This window comes from Pholcus phalangioides, unplaced genomic scaffold (assembly GCF_987345545.1).
Source record: "Pholcus phalangioides strain wild (caught in Gottingen) unplaced genomic scaffold, Ppha-v1.0 ptg000015l_1, whole genome shotgun sequence".
Classification (NCBI taxonomy): Eukaryota; Metazoa; Arthropoda; class Arachnida; order Araneae; family Pholcidae; genus Pholcus; species Pholcus phalangioides.
Window position 1 is genome coordinate 111,692,219 of NW_028301608.1, and position 24,337 is coordinate 111,716,555.

A 24,337-nucleotide genomic window follows, 5' to 3' on the forward strand; every position below is an offset into this window, starting at 1 on the left:
TATTTGCATTTCCTTTTAACGTTTAATATTTTTGACAGATAATAGTGAGTACAAATTTTGTTTTATTTAACTAATGAAACGGCTTGTTATCAAAGTAATGCTATAGTAATTTGTTTCCTGATCGACATTAAAGTACAGTTGAAAACATATCGAACGGCCAAGTTCAAAAATGCAACTCAAAATATGTAGACGCATTTTCCATTGTTCTCATGGCGTGTGTAACTCAATTCATGCAATTTTCTGACTTGCTTTTCTCAACTAGGCCGTCGATTTATTATCAGGTGCTTCTCGTATAAAAAGTTAGATAATATAGTAATATTCGTGTAAATGTTACTGGCGTAGCCCGAATAAATATTATTATTATAATATTTATTAAACCTCACTATGTGCCTTTCAGAAAACAACTTTACGGTACAGGATGTAAATATTATATTGGGAAACATCATTAAAATGGAACCTGTTCTGCCACCTATCAAATAAAATACACAACTGTCCGATTGCAATTGGGTGACCGGTTTTCGATTAATATAGCTAAGAAAGGCGTATTTTTTCATAGTTAAGAGGTTTACAAAATATGGACGTTCAGAGTCTGAGAATAAGAATAATTAGGAATGAGAGCAACACTTCCGTATACAGAGTTTCTGCAGCGCAGAAAAAATTTCCCTACATTGTATAGGAGGTAGAAATGATATTCTTTTCATTCCGCACAGATATCAAAAATCTTTGCGCAGAGAAACAACAGGTTTGTGGAGGTGAAATTGAAGATGAGTGAATGCGGAATGATAAGTGGAATGCGTCCACTTATCTGAAAAAAAATCCTTGCTACCACCGAAAAAAAAAAATTATTCAGCTCAACCAAATTTTTTCCGGAATTTATCCCGGTTTTGCAGGCACTTAATCTGGTCATCGTAACCTGGACAATATTTTTTTTAGCCCCCCCCCCATATCATAAATGTATAAATGTGTCTCTGCGTCACTATCTCTCTGTCGTTCATATGCTTTCACACCCTCTAGGTCACTTTTTTCGTCCCTTACTCACCAGGTCATTCTTTTGGTCACTCACGTGCTTCCACAGTGTTTAAATTAGTCATCTGGATTTGTTTTAAACGCGACACTATCTCGTTAAAATTCAAAACAAAGAGTAGCTTTGCGAATATCAGCAACAAGGAAGTTTTCTTCTTTGAAAGCTCTCCCGGATCCGAGATTTTTAAGGGTTCCGTGGCGTTTGATCATGCAGAACCTCAAAGAAACCGTCAGGAAACACCAGTTGGAAACCCTTGCTCTACTGCGTAGTCTTCGAAGCATTCCGATTACTTTGATCGTTAGGATTGCCATAGCTAACGTGACAACAATTATCACGATAAAATACGCAACTTGGCGATGACATCGAATCTTTTTTTTTTTTTTCGGAATTTTGCCAGGGATCACCAGTCACTTCGTGAACTGTCTGGCCAAAGCCAGAAAATTTGGTCATTGGGCGGGTACATTTCCAACGAAATTTGCCAATTTCGGGCTTTGGAACATACCCAAGTTACATATACAAGTTAAATCATTTGTAATTCGGATGAGAAAAATGTTTACGCAGGCTGTGCGATATTTTCAAGTTAAAAAGTAATGAATTGAGAATAATTATTGGAGTGCTTGTTAATCACATTTAATTCCGGAATATGAAAACTGAAATTATCGTTTTTCTAACCATTCAATAGACAACCGAAGATCCAGAAGAAATAGTCGACTACAGAGGTAATCCCGATGCTGTAAAGATTAAGAAAGATACTCGAGATTTCCTCAAGAAACATCCAGAGGATGTAAGTTGAGAACATTTTTTCACATTGACATGAATATGTTTTGTCTTTTTTACTTCATTAGGCTTTTTTTTTAAACACAACAAAAAATAAAAATGAAAAATTTCTTTAATCAGCGCCAGTGAAATGAAATTAAAATACAGCAGAAATTACAATTACTGGAGCCTGGATCATATGCTCTAAACACATGCAAATATGCACTTCAAACTCCCAAAATATGCACTAAAAGTGCTAAAAATATGCACTTGAACATAATATGCATTGAAAACCGCAAAATGAGCATTAAAACATGTAATATGCAGAAAAAACCAAAATATGTACTAAAATATCTGAAAATTAAAAAATTTCGAAATATATACCAAAAATGAGAAAATATGCATAAAAAATGAGAAAATATGCATAAAAAAATGAGAAAATATGCATAAAAAAATGAGAAAATATGCATAAAAAAATGAGAAAATATGTTTTTTTTTAAAAATACATATTCTATGTCTTTTGTGCATATTCATTTAAAAAAAAAATATCCCCGCATATGCAAATGCAAAGAGCACAATTCTACACACTCGTATATTTTATGTAGACGTTTTTAATTTCTTGTAGCTGCTCAGTACGGGTACATCCACACTCATATACAAAGTCACAGAAAACGTTCCGCGACAACGTTCTACGACAATCGACTTTTATCTATGAAAAGACGCACGTTCAAGCCGCAGAACACGTGTTGTTCGACTTTGTACATGACGTGGACGTGTTCCTCGACAAATCATGAATGTGGACGTACCCTTACGAAATACTAGTAACAAGAGAATTTCGACACTATTTCTAAAATAAAATTGAAAATTTTTTTGACATATCTCTAGAAACACCGTTGCAATAAAACGTGTGATATTTGGAAAATACAGTATCACACAAACATGTCTATTTATTCATTAAATCCCACAACGGGGAAAAAAACCGATGTCGAAAATAACATTAGCATTATTTAATTGAAAAATTATAAAAAAAAATCAGAAAACAACTGATTAGTCTTAAACAAACCTTCAAAAATATGCGTTTATTCTGAAAACTCTTTGATTATATGCATTTGTATGCATTTAATGCTAAAAAAAGGCCAAAATATGCAAATGTATATAATTCTGGGTCTAATTATGAGAATTGTCACCCTTGGTATTACGTATGAGAGCTCCATCCCTTGAAATGATTTATTGATTACAGAATTACACATAATTGCGTTTTGTCAAGAACTTCATGCGTTTAATTTTCATCCTCTTTGTTATTGTATGTTTCATTAGTAGACTTATATAAGAATATATATAATTCAAATGATACAGGGTGTCCTCTAAGTCCTAATTCGGTCTTTATCTCATCAACCGTTCATCGTAAATACATGGTTTCAATTTGAAAAAAAAAATGCGCAAAATGTGATCAGAAATTATCCTGTACGAGATTCGAGAAAATGAATACAGTGTGCCACAAAATAAAAAAAAACCTGATTTTTTATACGCCCCCCTCCCTTATCCTCTAATTTCTAATTAGAGAGTTGCTGCTTTGCCTTTTCCGAGCCAAAAAAAATCCCATGTAATTTAACTGCCATATTCGCTGAGATATTCGATATTGCGGTTAAGAGTATGGGATTATGTTATAAGAAACAGTGCAACAAAACTCACTAGTTGGAAATTGGAAGACAAGGGGGGAAACCGTATAAAAATTTATATTTGTTTTTATTTCGTGACACTCTGTATTCTCACGCTCAAAACTGGCACAGGGTAATTTTTGAATGCCTTTTGAGTCTTTTTTTTTTTTAAACTGGAAGTTTTAAACATACTTCTATGGTGAACGGTTGATGAGATAAAGGTCGAAATTCAGACTTACAGGACACCCTGTATAAGGCTACTTTCATATACGGTACAGTTTTATTCTTACAAAATGAAATTTTTATGAACTGTATTATGTTTAACAGGTGGGTGTAAGTATTGAAGATATCTACGAACTGCACTATTTACAATTGACATTTCTCATGGTTTATAATATTTCCGTACTTCCTTCATTCAGTGTTTCCAAAACCCTTGATTCAAAACGGTCGATAATGTGCATCTTTTAAAATTGAGCTTGTATATACTGTATTTCATATGTGAAATGATTTTAATGAGAAAATTGGATAAAGGTTCAAACTAGGCTTAACTTGTTCTTTAGCTTGTTATCCGTTTGAAATACTAATTAAAACATATTTAGTCTCGAAGTAAAAATTTCTGACCCGCATTTTTTATTGGTAATTGTTCAAACGCGCTTTTGTTGTAATTCGTACATGCTCAACACATAGCCCGTGGGCCAAATGTGATCCTTGGAGTCGTCTGATGTGGAAAGCGACAGATAACCCTCAAGTATCCAAATGAAAGGTTATCAAATCACTTAAGTGGGCCCGTGGCACATTTCCACATTATTTAAGCTACCAGCGGCCATGGCCTCCACATCCTGGAGCGGGGCTCCTAGGCTGAGATCTTTTCCGGGTCCCCCGGTTAGACTTTTCACGAGCCCCTTCTGTAGTTAATTTATTCCGTGAAAAAACAAAAAATTATGAGAACTGTCCCGGACCCAGGGCTAGAGCCCTGTCGCCCCCCTTTGTGGGGGCCATGCCAACGGCACATATCCAGATCACTTAAGTGACCCGCGGCACACCCCTATTCACTCAAGTGGCACAAACGTAGTACGTTGGTAGATTACTTTAGTGACTGGCCGGCATGTTTTCAGATCACTTGAGTGGCCCGCGACACTCTTCGAGAACACTTGAGTAGTTCGCAGCACACTTACCTCATATCATTTAAGCGGCCCACGACACTTTGCAGTTAATTTAAGCGGCCCGCGACATTTTTATACATGACTCAAGTGGTTCTTGGCTAATTTCCAGATCACTCAAGTGGCCCGCGGTACATTTCCCATCACCCGAGTGACTCGCGGCATATTTCCCGGTGACTCAAGTGTTCCGCGAAACGTTTCTAAACCAATCAATTGGCCTGCAATTTTCAAAATCTTGAGAACCTTTGTTGTAACGAATCGCATCTACACGAATCACGCTATTTGCCTAACTATTCTTCATGAGATTAATCAGAGTTTCCTCAATTCTAATTTAAATTCTGTCTCAGTCTGGCGTTCATCTTGGCAATTAACTATCCTTGAACACTTTTCAATGAGTGATGCCCGTAAAAGATCTTACCAAAATGTTTCTATTCTCGACGAAAGAAAATCTTTTCGCTATCCCAAAATGTCTTTTATTATTTACTTTTATTTTAGCACACTCCCGTACTTTTTTGCATTTAATATTGCAATAAAACGATATTTGGACCGATACTAACACTCTAGGATTTTCCGATATAAAAGTCTCAGCTAATCAAAATTATAAAAGCAAATCGATAATCATTTTCAAGTTATTTCGCTTATACGGTGAATAAAAGTGACCACGGAGTTTTATTTATTAATTTCTTCTATTTCTTCGTACCCAGAACAAACCTTACGATGTTGTTGACATATACGATCTTAGAGATACTGTTGACATATACGAGATTACTCAAAAGGATGTCAAAGATATTGATCACATCGTAAGTATCATTATCATAATAATTATTCTTCGATTTACTGAAGAAAAAATTACTTTCATGTGGAGAAACTCCATAAGATTTTACAGTAGATAATATGTTAGGTACTTTGTGATTCAGAATTTTATATATAATTCATCTATAAATTTCATTTTATCTTTCAATAGGTAACGGTGAGTATTTGGCTAACTATTTTTATGAATGTTTTCTGAAAACTCAATAATACATATCCTATTCATCTATAATCCCTGCTTGTCGAAATTGAATATATACGGATTGAATATATTTTTCAATCTATATTAGGATGAAGTTAGAAAATCGGGTATAGTTGATGACGATGACACAGTGATCAAAAAGATTGTCAAGAAAATTGTTCCGGTTATTATCAAAGAGGTAAGTAAGAAATTCAAATTTCCGAAATTAAGTTGAGTATTTTCAATTCAGACGGTGCATTCATTAATTTAAGATAATTAAATTTTCCACAGGCAAAGGTGAGTAATGAAGTATTATTTGTAATATTACACCAATGGTTTAATAAATAGTAGGTGTACTGTTATTCTCCATCCGGAGTTTTTCCGATTTTTAATTCATTTACATTTACAACTGATTGGAAACATTTTCCCTATAGTGCACTGATATTTCACAACTAACTGATATTTCATTTTTATATTCATTACTCGGTTGTGACGTAAATATTAAATTCAAATGCCACGACGATCATTCAACAGGACTATCATTAATTTTTTTTTCGCGGGCCATCTAAGTCTCAACGTCGGTGGAAGAATCCATAGAGATACATTATGTATAATATAAACATTCACTACACATAATAAAGTAAAGCGGGATTATAACAAAGATAACATGAAGGTACAAACGTGCGTACGGTACGACGGACGGCCAAATAGCGACTGACAAGTTCACATTACTGCATGGGGGCGCTGTGTGCTCAATACTGAAATTGCATTCCATAGCATCAACACTAAGAACACTATAATTTATTGGACTTCTATTAAGATGTCGTTAAATTACAAGAGTTGGTCGCCCGTGGGCTTCGTCGGAAGTTTTAATTTAGGCCACCGTGTCTGAAAGACGGAAGACCTTTGTCATTTTCGTAATCTCACTTCTTCACAACCCTACGATATTAAATTCAATATACTGGAGTTGGCTTCACTATTTTTTTGCTGCGTTCTACTCAGAAGCTATAGAACGTGTAGGTTGTTGCGACATTTCCTAACACTACTGTGGGGGAGGAATCTTGTTCTGCAGATTTTATGTAGTGTATATGAGACACCGTCGAAACTGAATAAATATATTGTGCTTCAACCCTTTATTTACTGATGGTACTTTAGAATGCCTGTTGGATAATTTGCTGTGTTCGAACTAATTGTTCGAAAAGCAGTACTTTTTTTGTCGTGAACTATTCAAAGAGGAAGTGGGAAAGAGAACAGCGATATTGCCGGAATGCAAAGCATCAAGTTAGGTGAGACATCGCGTATTTGCCTCTGAGAGGTTTAAAAAGACGTCGTACACGATTTTGAAAAATTAAAGCCAAGGTGGAAAGTTTGACATCAATCAAAAACATTTGTTTCGATTGACTTCAAATTTTCCAGGAATGTAGTTAATTGATTTATCAAAGAATATGAGGAGAACAAGAATGAGTACACAGTTTTGAAAGGGTGAGCGTGCTATGACACCATCACGGCACTCAGTACTACTGAGCTGTATGGTTTCCACTACTGGTTCATTGAATGGATCATTAGCGTAAAATCACCAATAACATGCAGAATGATTATACATTATTACCGTCGTGCATATATATTTTTATTTCTATTCGGTATCCTTGTCTTATTCATATTTTCGTAATATGTCTGATAAAGGGTTAAAGATAAGTATTAAAAAAATGAATTCACGTATATACGTATCACATTTTTTGTCTCTCTATCACGAAGGGAAAACATAAAAAGAAAGACTTGCACAAGCCAGACGGGTCCATCAATCGTGACCTTATTGCAACTGACGCACGTGACGCCATCAACAACATCGTAAAACAAGTAAGTAATTCGTTTTCCATTGCAATAAAATTACTTCTTTGCTATTTTCCTTCAAGTTGCGTTCGAAACTACTATTAACCATGCTAATTTGTTGTTGTTTTTTTAAAGTTTCTGATATTTCTATTAAATTCAGGCTGTATCAGTCACCATATTAATTACAAAATAAATTTAAAAATTTTTCAGGTGAAAGTAAGTATTCAAATTTGTTTCTTCACGTCAGTAAAAATGTCCCGATCAAATATTAAGAATACTTTATGAACACTTGTTATAGAATAGTAATGTCATAATTTTTATTTCCAACTTTTTCTTTGCAAAAGGAAACTAGGACACATGAGCATACTTTTTTAAAATATCTCACTATTTTTTTTACTATGCGTAATTTTCGAAACTACCATGCATCCTAAGATTCTTGTCACTTTTTTTTTTGTCATAGATCGAATCATTAGTAAATCCCGCGTCAATAAATTATTATTACGAACGGCTCATGTACTCGTCGAAATATTTCACGCAGAAAAGTTTTGCATTTGCATTGTCGCAAAGCACTTTGCATTGTTTTTCATTGACTTATAGAGGATACAAATTTAATTTTCTTAATTTCATGTTTTCACACTTTTCATAAGTCTGGAAAAAGTAATGTGTGTTAACTAAATGTTGCAATATATCGTATCAAACAAAAAAAAATGTCACAAAATATTCTTTTCCAAAATGAATCACAGAAAGTTGCACCATCTTTCCAACAATTTTTTTGTAATCAATTTTTACAAAGACACGTAAAAATAACTGAAGAAACCGGCAGTAAAATAAAATTTATATATAATATTAGTTAAGTAAATAAATAATGTCTAAAAATAACTGTTATTAATGATTTTGCCCCATCTTTAAGAAATCATCAAGAGAAAACTCTGTATATTAGTTATCAAATCATTCACCCAATTAGAATTACGATCTTGAAACAATAGTATGTCACTACTTCAGTCAATCGATTACTCTCCTACACAATAGTAAATTAATACTTTCAAATGTTTCGGTAATAAATTCCCAAAACTATGAACAAAATTTAAAATTTTCAAAAGTTTTATATTTAACATCATTGGGTGTATCATAGAGACTGAATCTACTCGAGAAATTGGCCTTATGCAATTTAAAGATGCTGGGGGTCGTATTCACCGACATGGTTTAAACTGGTCACAATTTTTGGATAAGAGATCTACATAGATTGGTTAAAAACTTGACTTTAACCAATCCGTGTGGATCTTCATCAAAAAATTGTGACTAGTTTAAACCATGTCGGTGAATTCCGCCCTAGAGCGAGCTCGATGAGCATAAACGAAAACTTGAAACAAAGAGAGAGATTTATTTATAACAAACTCTCAATCAGTAGTAATCAATAGATAAATATTGATTATTCAAATTCACTCAATAACAATTTGCTATTGCAAATTTTATCTGGATACAGTCAAAATAGTTTTCTTATTTTTCATTATACTCTTCCACTTTTAAAGGATAAACTCAAACCGTACAAGTTGGATGGCGATGACAAAACCGTTCATAAAATCGTTACAAGGGTAAGCATAAATTTTTTTTTATAATTTATTACATTCTCAAAAACATCAATAGATAGATATAATCGAGATAGTCACAATCTTTAATTTTTTTAAATCCTAAGCACATTATAGTCGAAACATACGGTATATCAAAAAATATTTGGACGTTGGGAATGCAATTAGTTTTCGTTAGAAAATTTTTTTTATACAAATTCCCGCTGCAATTTTGTTCATTGAAAAGGGAGGGCTTTTTGAATATCAACAACATTCTGTTCGCATTTTCACCCGCAAAGAACAAAGGTTTGAGATCCTACGCGGTACAATGAAAATTCATAAATCAGTAAGCCTAATGTTTATCCCGAATAAATTTATTATTCAACCCACCATGAGCCATTCACCTTGAACTGATCACCGTTCCGTTCAAGCTTCACCTGCTGTGGCCTGACTCAAAATCATCATTCTCTTCAATTCAGCAACCTGCTTCTATCCCAGTTGTGTGTAAAACTCTTCAAAAGTTCGCAATAATCGAACGCTCTTTGAACATCCAGCTTCAAAACGATTCACATTTTTTAATTCACCCAAAGCTTCAATGACATGATTGCCAAACTAAAGAGGTTGATTACACAAGACTTTGTTTTTGTCAATACCCATACTTGATGTTTGTAATAGATTATTTCTTCCATCAGCTTCTAAAGTTGCCATTCAAAAATAATTTTCAAAAGTGTTGTGAGAGTGATTTCATCATGCACACAAACTGTTGATAGATACATAAATACATCAATAGATACATATATAACCGAGCACGTATTCGTTTATGAATTTTTATTTCTGATCAAGTACTTCTACTTTGATACGAGAAAATTATTGAAATGTTTAAAACCACGTTCCTATTTTTTACTAGAATTTAATGCTGCTTTTACTATTTTTACAGATAATAGTGAGTATCACATTTTGTTTTCAATTGAAATATGAACTCCATCTTAATTATTCAAGTGTTTATCGTGAGTAATTATTACATAATAATGTGTATAATTTTTTAAATTTTTTTAACAAGATAAACAATGATCCAGAAAAAATATTCGACGACAAAGGAAATGTGGATCCTTCCAAAATTTCTGAAGTTGTTAAATATGTCATGAAGGAAAATCCAGATAATGTAAGTAGAAAAAAAATATTCGAATCTAATGAAATATAATGTATTTTGTACTACTTCCCCCATTCGATTTGGAAAGAAGATGAATGAACCAGATAAAAATCAATAAAATCTCATAAGGTCCCTGAGAGTGTAGTTAAACCTACTCCATATAGAGTATCGGTTTGTTTCTACCATTTTCTGAAACGATGTGGGTTTTATAATACATTGAACATTGAAGGACCCGACACACCTCCCACTTCACATCACTCAGGGCGGTATTCACCGACATGGTTTAAACCTGTAGTTACAATTTTTGGATAAGAGATCAACATAGATTGGTTAAAACCCTGAATTTAATCAATCCGTGTCGATCTCTTATCAAAAAATTGTGACTATAGCTTAAACCATGTCGGTGAATACCGCTCTCAGAGAGATAAACCCAAAGATGCGCGTGTCTGGAAATTTTATTAAATAACAAGTAACATATTATAGAGCCGCTTCTGACAAAGGCAACAAAAGTAAAGTGATTAGTGGCTCCAACAATCATCCATAAGATGAGGAGAGGTTTTTCAACACAGATACTCATCTTTAACCGAGAAATGAGTAAATAAGGAAAAAATATCTGTATTCAAAGATATACCCTTTTGTTTCTTAATACGTCTCACTGTAGAAAGAGAGAAGCCGACTTTTCAACATAATACTTACATAACACAATAGTGCAGGCATCCACCATCATCATTAAAAAATATGGGAAAAAAAAACACAGACGATAGCACCACTATAACATAAAACATTCATATGACTATGATAACATAAATTCTTATATACGGTCTCTCTGTCCTGTAACTTATAAGTAGAAAATTATCTCTTGAATCTAACATGGAATAAAGTGTCTCTAACTGCAATATTCCCTGAGATTTTTGAATTGAAATATCTCAGCGAATATTGCACTTGGAAACAGAGTTTTTTGGTGAAATACAGGTCAGCAACTTTCTTATTGAGGACGGTGTTCGTAAAAAAGTTTAGATTCCGGTTTTTTTTTTTTGAAACATTATATTTTCCCTCTCGCAACCGGAACAGGGTAATTCCTAAACACATTTTGTGCAATTTTTAAATTAATTCTACGACGAACAGTTGATGAGATGAAGACCGCATTTGGACTTACAGCACATCCTGTATACACACACACGACACATTTCAGCGTGCACCAATTTGTTAGAATTTCCTCAAAAGAATTTTTTCGAGGTACACATATAGTTTAGTGGGAGATATTTGTAGAATCAAATTAGTTCAACTCTTTCTCGATAACAATGCAGTGTAGTAATCACATTATTCACTTATCGCCAGTTGATTGTCAAAATAATAATTTAATACGGTTTAAATTTAAAGGAAATGTAACGGAATAAACAATGAAATTTGAATATTTGCAACACATGCTATTCGAAACTTCTGTCTAACATAGTGTTTCTCATTATGGTGCCATCTTCTAATTATAGTGCTGGTATCTAATATTAGTGTAATATAAGCTATTAACACTTTAGCCGGCAAGCATTGAAATATCCAGAGGAGAAAAATTTTGAGGGCGTTATATTAAGAAAATGAGGTACCGAGAATTATATATTACATGACAAAAAAAAAATTAATCTAAAAGTTTTTTTTTTTTTTAAACATGGGATGTTGCACTTCAGGGGGATAAACTATATTTATATGATTTACACATAGATTTTAATAGTTTAAATATGCCATTTATTGTTTGCCAACTTACTTCCCTGTTATTGTAGGGGAATGCTCAGTAATATATCGCCTCCACACATGAGTATTTCCCTTCAAAATGCGGGGGTTAAAAATCGTTTTTTTCTTGGCTTGTCAATAAATGGGAGATGCGTATACAGGGTGTCCTGCAGGTCTTAATGCGGCCTTTATCTCATCAACCGGTTGTTGAACAAGAAAATATGTTCAAGGATTATTCTGTACTAGTTTGACCAGTTTTCTAACCTGGGGAAAAAAATCCATGTTTCTAAGTAATAGAATATTCGCTGAGATATTTGAACTAAAAAATTGAAGAAAAGTTAGGAAAGAACAGTGAAAACTAAAGGAAAACGCTTCTTTCTCTCGTTTGTGCTGTTCTTTCCCAGCTTTTCTCCGAGATATTTGAATTCAAATATCTCAACGAATATTGCACTTGGAAAAATGGAATGTTTTTCCCTAAGGAAAGACAGGGTAATAACTTTTTAAGTTGGTGTGGACTGGAGGACCATATAAGAATTAAGGGGTTTTTTTCCACTTTATGACTTTATTTTTTTTTCTCAAAACTGGTAATGAGTGATTCTCGAAGAAATTTTAAACATTTTTTTTTAAATTAGAACCATACCTTTACTACGAACGGTTGATGAGATAAAGGCCGCATTAGAACTTACAGGATCCCCTGCATAACTTTGGGCCATTCAGCATTCAGCTGGTAATTACAGAAACTTCATGAACACCTCACAAGCTAAAAGCGAATGATTAGGAGTTGCTTAGACGTATCAAATACCGAAACGAGCTCAAAATATACGCCGCCTTCATTTGAAAAATATGAGAAACTAGCCACAATAGCCCCCCCGACGGACCAGACACGACCCAGGCTCTGTCCCTCCCGGGATATAAGCCTTTTACCCTTGCGGGTTGGGTCCTGGGGAGATATATACACAATAGCCCCCCCGGCGCTGCCTTTACCTTGTTAGGGAACTATGGTAAACAAAGTAAACATTCTGAAAGAGATTGTTCGGGGCCCCGGAACTATTGTTTTTTGCCCATTTCGGGCATTTTCCCTGCTCTGATGAACTTTTAAAGCAGTCAATGGTTCAATCCCGGTTCTATTTGGTATACATGAAAATTCGGGGACGATCGGTCTAAAATTGTAGGTTTCTATAAAGAACATACATACATACGTTCATTTATATGTAAGATACATGCTGCTTTTTTTTAAGATCAACACTGCCAAATATAGTGATAACTGAACAATATAAGTTTTATACATAATTGAGCAGTGTCTTGACTTGAAATAATTAACAATTGTTTTATTGATTATCAATATTTAGACAGAGCCTTTTGGAAAAATATCCTGGAAAAAACATCCGACTATCGAATGAGATAGTTTTTAACGCTATTATATCTATTGTTTAATTTTCCTATACTATGTAAATGTGTAGGTGTCCATAATTATGTTCTTTTCTTGATTCACTTATTTTTTGTTCTTCTATTTACTGCTCATCAGGCTGGAAGTTATGACATAGTTGACGTGTACGACATTGAAGACATCGTAAGTATTTTTCTAGTAATTAATTTTTTATATAAACATTTTTTAAAATTCGATATTGGTTGTATAAAACTTATATTAAATTTCATGCTTATAAATTCTTCATTAATATGTGTTGAACATTTTTCATCTAAAGGAACACGATAAACAACGTGAGAAAGACGACGCAGCCACGGATGAAGACACGGACGACATGTGTCTTGCTGAAGATTTTGAAGATGATACCGTGAGTGGTTTAGTGAGAATGAGATTATTTATTTTAATACAATATAGTTCATATATGCACAACACTGCTTTAAAAAAAAAGAAGAGATTTATTGTTCCCAAGGATGTTTTCAAGGTTTTAGTTTATATTGGGGGCTGATTTTAAAACTGGTGTCTGTTTTTCCGAATTGGCTCCAGTTTTTGACATAATCACTGTGGTGATTGAGTGATCATAGTGACAGACTCGCATCACGAGAACTCAGGTTCGAACTCCACCGTCGCGACAGTGGTGGTTGGCTGAAATTGGTTTTCTGTGGTTCCCTATTTCGAGACATGAATGTGAGCTGATATCCCCTCTAAAAATGTCGCCACAGAGAGCAGCAGGCTTACGACGGTACAGTTATTCAATCTTTACACTTCACTCATAGTTAGAAAAATTGATGGCAGACGGCAATACTACACATAACAAGCATTACACAGTAACAAACTTCACTTTAGGTTCACAACACGTACTTGAACATTCCAACATGTACCGATTCGTTAGAAATATCGCAGACGCATAATGGACAAGGTGCATGTATTGTTTGGTAGTAGTAGTAGTAGTTTTGAGATAATATATATAAATATAATGCCTACTACCAACACTTCAATACAGTATGAAGCCACTAGTTTTTGCGTCGAGTTTTTACTTTCAATTTTCCTATTTTATTCAATACATTATTACTGTTACATCATGAGTATACATCAGTATGATCTTTCTTTAATAATGTTATGTTTAATATTGATTTACATTTGACACATTTTGAATGTGATTTTTAATCTGCTTATGTATTCCCCATTGAAATTTTTCTTTTACTTTACCTCGTAAACTAGAACCAATCTCACAAAACTAATGCCAGATTTAGAAACAGCCCCTCAAAATCAACATGAAATCACTGAAAAATCGTTGAGAACAAAATCAGTGTTGAGCAGTGTAATCATTATTAAATTAATGCAATAAATTTCTATTTTTCGTGTTCGTGTGAATGGTTGTGGCCAGGGTGGGATTCTCATGAGAATATAGAAGGTTAGAAGCGAAGGCAGTGATGTCATTGCCGCAGAGACCTTTGAAGTCCAAACACACCCCGCTTCCCATCTCGGAGAGATATCGAAGCGTTCCCGAAGGATGGGTGTATTCGGAAAGTTTTATTAAAAACAACATGACAGAGACCATTGAAGATCTGGCAATAGTTGTGGATTAAACGGCGGAAGTAACATTCCCAGATCACTAACAAATAATCCGTAAAACTTTTTCGTAATTCATTTTACGTCATCTATAACGTTGACACTAATTCAAGTTCGCTTTCCACAAATTTATCCGTATTTGAACAAAAAACATTTCAGTTAGTAAATTATTAAATGTTTTATTATCCCTTTTTTTATCAAAATAAATTGGCAATTTAAAAAATGTTTTTTGTTTATTTGCTCGTGATATTTTCTGTAAAAATATCTGTAATTCATATTCTGTGTTACATTTTTGTATTGCGTTGTGGCCTTATGTTCAAGTTATGAATTTGCCGGAAAAAAAAATCACCGAATGTTCTAGGTTAATTTTAATTTTGAACCGAATCAAACATGCGTTTCTCTTGTTTATACTTCAGGATGATTCTGATTCTGATCTGACTGATATAGTTGAAGAAAGCATGGTTACTGAAAAAAGTATCGATGACATCAAGGAAATCGTAAGTTTTTAAATACTTCTGCTCTTCTCATACAATGGATAAATAAATATAGTTTTGAGCAGCTTATTTTCAGAAAGAACAATTTTCACCTTTTTTTTGTCGGAAATGCTCTTCTTAACAGTTTGCGGAACTTTCGAATAAGATTGATAAGATTATGATACCGGGATTATTCAAACGGGAATATTTTTTGTAGAAATTGTAATTTAAAGTTAGTTGTTTCTATCAAAAGGGTCTATATATATCCACTTTTTCCATACACTTCGGTATTTTTCATCTCTCGATAACGGGCACCCATGGGGCCGTTAATTTTGTCGGCTGACGAAGAGTGTCGGTTAATAGATAGTAAGATCGAGTCCAGTCGATTTAATACAAAATTGTGTCCGTCAGTGGAGGTGCCCGCTAACTGGAGTGTCCGTTATGGGAGGTCCCACTGTAAAATGATCGTGTTTCTTATGTTAGTGACGAGAGGGCAGTAAGGGTACATTCCTGGGCTAGTCAAAACTTTCTGGAATAAACAGGTGACGTACAAATTTAAATTTTTCACAGATTTAACCAGCTCAAACTTTTATCAAAAGGTTAACATTACCATTAACTTTCTTTCAAAAAACGGGACATTTCTAAAACTCAAATGTGGATAACTCTCTTGAATGTTGATCAAGGAACATAATATTTAACTATTCTTCTACCATTCCTACATGCTGCTACCTGTTGGACTATTTTATACTTTTGTGAAACAAACACTTCTACTGTAAATTTAGCAAAAGTCGGCAAATGTTCCCTATTGAAAATAAAGCTCCTCGTTTGGCCATTATACATAAGCGCAAACTTTCTGAGTGAGTTTGATAAATTTTACTACATTTAAAATACTCGGGATTTATACTGCATTTGTACTACTTCCACTAGCAATTATTCATAATTCCTGAATGAAGCTTGTGATTGTGATAAATATGGGAAAACAAATATCACCTATATTTATCTATTCAACCATTTTGCTCGTACGTAATATGGACACTACACGTATTTCACCACAAAAATTTAATTTAATTGAAATAATTGTGAGAAAGATAGAAACAATTAAAAATTATTAGTCTTGTGAGGTTTGCTTTCATCAACATACGCGAACAAAACCAGCATTACCGATCGAATTCATCATCCTTAACTGAAGTTTATACATGATGTCTGGTAAATTTGAGAATTTCATTTGTGATTTATCATATTTGCCAATACTAGCTAAGTATTGTACAAAGTAATCGCCGGTAAATGTGACAAATTATCTGTATATGAACAGTGTGTGTATCAAACTTACCAAAATGGTTGGCGATTCTCACCGGATTAATAGCTTTTTCGTCCAACTTCATTCCAATTATATTCACCTTACAAACTGAAAAATTATCATTGAAGAAAATATTTCTGTTTTTTTTAAATTAAACTTTTTGAGCCTTTGTATTCGATTCACCGTTTTTTCCACTACACGCATTTATTTAAAATAATTTCATTAAAATTTTAAATAGATTTTCAAATGGATGGTTTTTTTTTATTGATTATTATTTTTAACTGAACTGTTATGTTCATCAAATTTTTGTTTTGAATATTCAATACATGTTACCCTTATTTTATCGCTCTATTCGATATCGATATTTAGCTAACGCTGTGTAACTCAAAATGATTTTGTTCAACATTATGAATGATTATTTTCATCGCTACATTTGTATTTCGTTTATTAGGTCAAAGTGAGTATACTAATTTTTTTAAATTCATGTATGTGGATGTATATCATATTGTAGGCTATGTAGGTAAAGCAAGTATCATATAATAATATTCAGTCGAATTTGGCTAATTGCAAGTCCTAATGACTGGGAAAAAAATCGAATTATCTAATCAATCTATCTTTAAAATGCCTACAAATTCAAACTTTATCGTCAACATTCACATAGGGTAATTATTATCAATTATTAAAATTTTATCATCAGTTTCGAAACTGTTTCTCAAATTTTAATTATTCCTCATTATAATAATTGATCTCTTAGCTGATACATAATTCCACTGTTTTGGAATAAACATCACTGCAGAATTTCTGGACCATGTTCAAAGCCTGATTTGCGGAAACAGTTCATGATCATCCGTTATGAAATCGTTTCTCAAATTTTGCTAATCTTTTTTTTGCTATCAAGAAAATATACTGTCGTTAATGTATTACAATCTGAACTTTCCGATATCCTCCATACTCTTAATGTTTACAAAAATATGCAAATTGTGAATGGTACACCTTGACCCGTAGGCTCAACAACATAATTGGTATCAAGTGGTACGCAGTCTCGATGCACTCCAACTAAACAATGTTGAAATGGATATTGATTTATCAAAGAAAGAGTAGAGAAAACCAGATTTTCCAAACTTTTATTTGCCTTTAAAGATTTGTTGCTTGACAACTTGGTCAAATAAAAACAAAGTCACCTGACTAATACAGTCTTCCAAACTAAATTTGCGCATACAAAACCCATGATTTATTCCCCCCCCCCAACTTCGAATTATCCATAAAATTCGAAAAAAGTTTCGAATTAAACACGAAATTTTAACATAAAAGTAGATACAAAACTCAAGGGGAGTTCATAAAAGTTCGACTTATCCAGAATTAGAATTAATCAAGTTCTACTGCATATTAAATTACATTTGAAGTTTGTTCGGAAAAAAAAAAGATTATTTTTTTTCACATAATGTAAATATAATCGTCTCTTTTCGAAGAGAACAAAAATACTCGGTTTTCTTATTAAAACTAAATTTAAGCGAAGATTCGCTATCGTTGTTTTTGTGTGTGTGTGTGAAATATGCAATGGAATTGAATGCTTAATTCTATGGAATTATCAAAATTTCATTATGAATTATGTTTACTAATTATTCTTATTTACAGAGTGAACTGAAGCCTTATGATGTGAAAGAAGACGAAACGATTTCTAAAGTTGTTCGAATTATTTTCAAAATAGTGAGTATCTATACGTTAAAGCAGTGTTTCTTAAATTTTTTCCTTTTTTGACCGTTCTTACAATTCGTGACTGTATTCGCACAATTTTTTTCTGTATGATGACTGGCTACGTAAATAACATATTTTCGAAGTTTCAAAATATTAAAAATCCATTTATTATGTTTTACTTTGTAATTTATGAAAATTTAAAATTAATCAACTTTCTAATTAATTTAGATAAATTATCTTGGTTTAATGAAAATAATTAATGATTAATAATTTTGGGAAACCTCTCGTACCACGTGACAAAAAATATTGAAAATAGAAAGTAAAATTTCTGAAATTTTAATTTTTAAAAAAATCATAGAACATTAAATTTCATTGTATACAAATTTAAAATATACTCTACGACACTCTTTAGAAATTTTGATTCTCAAAAATGTTGGATTTGTTTGAAATCGCGGAATGATCATTTTTGTGTTACATGGTGTAAAGTAACAACTGTTTAAGCCCTAGGGGCAAATTCGTGAACTATATTTTTCCGTCATCAAATAAAACTTCATTATTTCGAAAATATTTTATTGACGCAAAATTTCAAACTTTCTTTCAAGTGAACTAATTTGAAACCGAAGCGTCCATTATAACAAGTTTGCATTTCGATAAGCAACTACATCATGAATGAAAAATGCAGACATTTCGCGTATAAAGCATCTTAAAAAAAGTTTTAAAATTATTCATTGTATTTCAAAAAATCAAGTGTGATAAGTGTTTTATAGAAAATTTCCCTATTTTGTGGAAAGTTTCATCAGAAAAAAGAAATACATTTTTTTTCCTGTTATAATTTATTTTATGTGTGACTAATTTTGCCTTTTTTTTGTTCCCAAAGTCTGAAAAATCCTCTGACAAAAAGAAAGTAGTCGATAGCAAAGGTAATGTCATGAAGGATGTCGTGAAGAATATCATCAAGGATGTCATAAAAGAAATTGAGACTATTGTAAGTATATGAACATTTCATTCATGTGAAAGAAATCGATAATTGAAAGAATGAATTATTGTAATGTCTTAGAAATTGACTTCATTCCTTGGGTAGTTAAGGTATCAGCCCTTTCCTATAAAGTGGTACTGGATTGAACTGCAATAACATTTTTTGATAGAAAGTGTCCCAAAATGGTAGAGAAAGTTATAAATTTTGAATACCTAATGCCATTTTATATGAAAAAGTCATTTGTATGTCAAAAATTTATGTAATATTCGAAACACGATTGCATAATATTCTATGAATGGAATGTATTGTTATTTTCATAGTATATTTAGCTAGTGATAGTGCGGGTTACGAATCAAAATTTAAAGGGTTAAATAGTATTCTCATAAGCCACACTCAAACATGGTTAATGTATGTGTAAACTTTTTGAAATTTCATTCAACATATCGTGTGTATAAAATATTGTAATTCCACAAATATGTGACAGACTCTAGTCAGTTCATAATATCAATCATATATAACAAAATGTTATGTTGAAATTTCGTAATAATACGTAATTATTCGTAATGAACAGACTTTTAGAAATTGTGTTTCAAACCCCATTAAAATGTCAAAAATATCATTCTTCGTAAAACACATTTTAAAGTTTTATTCACGGATTGTTGTATGTAAAAACGCAACACTAAAGTGGACGTAACTTCGATTCTAACCGTCATATAAACAAAATAAGGCTTGTTTTGGAATCCCAAAAAAACGGGGCTTTCATAAAAATAAATAAATAAATAAAAATCGATATTTCTTCCAAAATGACGTTTGTAACGTAGTCGGATACCTTAAGGAGAAAATGGTTAAAATGATAAAAATCAATTTCAGTAATAAACAGAAACATGTATCGTAAATTTTGCAACGAACCACAACAATTTAATGCAAAAAATGTTTATTCTACTTTGTTTAATGTTATATGATTATCCATTAATTATTCCCCTTTTCATGATTCATATTCTTATTACGTGTATTATTTTGTTTTTTTCAGGTGAAAGTAAGTGATTTTTTGCGAAGTACATTGACGTAGATGCATTTTCACTTTCATATGAAAATACTAATGATGTAATGTATATGAAAATCAAGTATCATATATTAAAAAAAAAGAAAAATACATAATTAGGTGAATACAAGTAATAGAAATTATAAAACAAGTCGGAAAAACCGAAAAATTCTTCAAAATCCTTTGTGTGAAGAAAGCTTAATTAATCATTATTATCCATATGGAAATATCAATTATTGCGTATCCTTTCATATGAATATATAACATTCTTTTTAAAATGTTTTTATCTATGCTATTGAATAATAGGAAGTGATCAAGACATTCGAAGTCGACGATGATGGCGATATTATTAAAATTATCGTTAAATACGTGAGTATTTATAACTATCCTTTAACTATATGAATTATTTTACGATATCAATTAATGGTCATTTATGTGTATTACTTTCGAGAAATATTTTATGAATGGAATTATTATATTATGTGACGGACAAACGCCGCGTCTCTCGAAGTAAAAATTCATAAATTAACATTTTCAGGAAAATATGTAAAATAGTTGAATGTATAAATGGAATAGTAGATATATGTGTGTAAATCGGATAGTAGAATATAGGTAAATATGAAATAGTAGATATATGTCTATAAATTGCATAGTTGAATAGTTAAATGGAATTGTAGAATATGTTAATAAAATAGAATTGTAGACTCTCTGCGTAAATTTTTCAACGTTTGGAATTCACAAGTTTGCCAATTTACATTTCACAACGGCAATACCCTTGATAATTATATAGACCATTAGATAAGATATAGAAATACACCATTTGAAGAAACTTGTTTTTTTTAAAAAACGTCCCAATATTTTAAACTTGAAATTTTATAAAAAAATTAATCTTTTTTACAGATTCTAGTAAGTATTGATTTGAATGAAATTCAGCGAAAACATTTATCATTTGCGATATATATATGTTACAGGGTGTCCTGTAACTACTAATGCGTCCTTTATCTCATCAACCGTTCATCCCAAAGGTATGATTTCAATTTTAAAAATAATCAAAATCCGTTCAAAAATTACAGTTCCAGTTTTGCGAGTGGAAATAAAATGTGTTACAAAAAAAAAAAAAAAAATCAAACTTTTCATACGATCCCTCTGTCCTCTTAATTTCACTTGGAAAGATATTACCTAGTCTCTTCTTAGCGCAAAAAAAAGAAAAAAAACGTCTTTTTAACTGCTATATTGTTTGAGATATTTGGATTTAAAAACAAAGAAAAGTTGAGAAAGAACGTCATAAACTAACGGACAAGCTGATTACGCTGTTCTTTTCCAACTTCCCCCAGATTTTAAATTCAAAATATCTACGCCTACGGGAATATAGCACTTGGAAACGACGAACTTTTTTGTTTGGCTCAGACTGGGCAAAACCTCTTTCTGATAAGAAGTTAGAGGACTGGGGTAGCCATGTAAAAATTTAGATTTTTTTTGTTTTGCGACACTTTATTTTCACTCTTAAAAGTGGTATAGAGTGCTTTTTGAACATATATTGAGCATTTTTAAAATTGAAACTATACCTCTATGATGTACGGTTGATGAGATAAAAGCGAAATTCGGGATATGCAGGACACCGTGTATGTTAACGTGATATTAACTATTAAATAATAACGTAAAGCTGCATTAAAAGAAATCTTATAACGTAATTCAAGATTTAATTTAATATGTGATGTCTATTATAATTAATTTAATATTATAATGTAATGTTTACATATCGATGTATACTTCTTATGATAAAGTTGTGGTTAATTATTTTCACTTGTTAATTGTTTCTTAATTGTTATTTTTTCTTGTAAAAAATTCCTAAGGTCACCAAAAAGTCAACTGAAATTATCGATGAAAGTGGGAAAGCCGATTCGTCGGGTGTAACTTCTGGTGCCAAGGATTTCATGAACAAAATAAAAAAGCACGTAAGTATAATTAATAACAATTTCGTATTGAATTTAATTTATTCGCTTGAATTTCTTTAGAGGAAATTCTTCTCTGAAAAAACAATTTTGTCACACACACACGGTTCGGCAGTTTTTCCTAAATTAGTTGATTAGTTGATCTCGTTTAAGAATAGCCACAATTTTTATTAATGATTAAGAAAAAACTAATAATTGCTTGCCATTAGTTAATAAAAATTATTCGCTTATTCTTCTGTAGATGAAGCAATGACCTTTTCTGAATAAATTTGTAATGATATAATTAGATCAGATTTCTATGTCTTTTTCATCGGATATGAGATGATAAAAAAAGTGAAAATTTTGATTTAATTACTGAGATTCTTACTCATTTATCTATTATTTTTTTATTCAACAAAAGAAATATACATTTTACTCGAGGCAATGCTTGTTCACGTGATTAAACCCTAGTGCAATCGGTGAATCTGATAAATGTGGAAAAATTTCTAAAAAGGTCTAGTGCGTATGATGAATATAATCGGAACCCGATATAACAATACAATACATGAATGAATTACAACTGTATAATGTATAGTATATCATACAGTGTGATTTATTATGTTTACCGACAACGTGACGCTTGGGTATTTTGCGTAATCACCAGTAAAAGTAATAACTTTTTTAGTACTTCCAAAATTTACCAACTACGCTTGGGTACTACGCATAATCGCTAGTAAAAGTGATTAATTTAGGGAAATTTATCAAACTTACCAAACTGCTCGGAAATTATGAATTTAAACCTGTTATTATGTAAAAAACCCGTATTTAAAACATATATAAATGGGGAAGGGGGTTAGATAATCAGTTAAATACTAACTAATAGAACTGATGAAGGGGGAATTGGGGAAAATACTAAAAGTCTAGTTACACCATTGCGGCAATGCGTGGTTGGTGCATTTTGAATATCAAATTATAATCAATAAGTATAATTTAAGTAATTGAGCTACAGACACAAAAATGTGAAATATTAATCACAGAAAAGCAAATATTCAATGATAATATTTCCACTCGCTAAATAATCATATGCTACATTTTCCAGTAATTTATTTCATGCAGTATTTTACACCATATTAATACATTATTTTACACCATATTAATACATTATTTTACACCATATTAATACATTATTTTACACCATATTAATACATTATTTTACACCATATTAATACATTATTTTACACCATATTAATACATTATTTTACACACTATCCACACGTTCAATACCCACCATACGGCACACTAGGTTTCCTAACCATATTATAAATGAAAAAGTATATCTTATATTTGCTAAAGTTGAGATTTTCAACATGCTTAAAAATAAATTCCAAAAAAATGTTTGGAAGTTTAGCCTGCGTGTAACTATTTAAGAAATATCGTATAGAGCTCGTAATAATGATTTGAAATAACTGAAATATTACTATTTATGATACAGGTGAGAGTAAGTATTTAAATCATTACATTTTTTATTGAGAAGGTTTTATATTTATTATTTCGATATTTCGTTTTTTATGAGTTTCTCATTGTTTTTTGAGTTTCAATCTCAATGCAGAATTTTCTCACTTAATGCATGTAAATGTAACACACTTATTAACCTCTTAATATCACAGGTGTAATATTATATCCAAACACCAGTGGAATAAATTATAAAATTCAAACAAGTTCTCTGTGTGTTTCCCTTTCTTCATCATCGAAGTTTATAGTAACCCTATCTCTGCGTATATATATATAGGGTGATTATAAAAAAACTATCCCGACATATGGGCCCCTAACTATCATACCACTCACAGAAACTGAATGAAATTTTGGCATAAGGTAATTTGAGATATGCGCTCAAGAATGATATGGGAAACAACAGTGTCACTCTAACAGTTACGGTTACAGTGAGAAAATTTCGAAAATATCAAATGGCAACACCAAGTTTTTTGTATTAGATTAGCTCTGTTAGATTAACACAAGGTTAACAGATTTATCGCCGTTTCGTCCAATAAAGATAGTATAAATTTTTTGCAAAA

At 32.0% G+C, this 24,337-nt stretch overlaps 1 protein-coding gene across 1 annotated transcript; it reads left to right on the forward strand.

Annotated features, from left to right (window-relative positions):
- The first annotated feature begins 685 nt into the window (after positions 1 to 685).
- On the forward strand, positions 686 to 17,722 carry LOC149077595 (uncharacterized). Its single transcript, XM_089242379.1, has 14 exons — positions 686 to 742; positions 1,707 to 1,808; positions 5,303 to 5,398; positions 5,563 to 5,568; positions 5,699 to 5,788; positions 5,881 to 5,886; positions 7,630 to 7,635; positions 8,949 to 9,011; positions 9,922 to 9,927; positions 10,045 to 10,146; positions 13,382 to 13,426; positions 13,560 to 13,649; positions 15,268 to 15,348; positions 17,627 to 17,722. The coding sequence occupies exons 1-14, from the start codon at positions 686 to 688 to the stop codon at positions 17,720 to 17,722; spliced, it is 846 nt and encodes a 281-aa protein (XP_089098505.1).
- Positions 17,723 to 24,337: the final 6,615 nt, after the last annotated feature.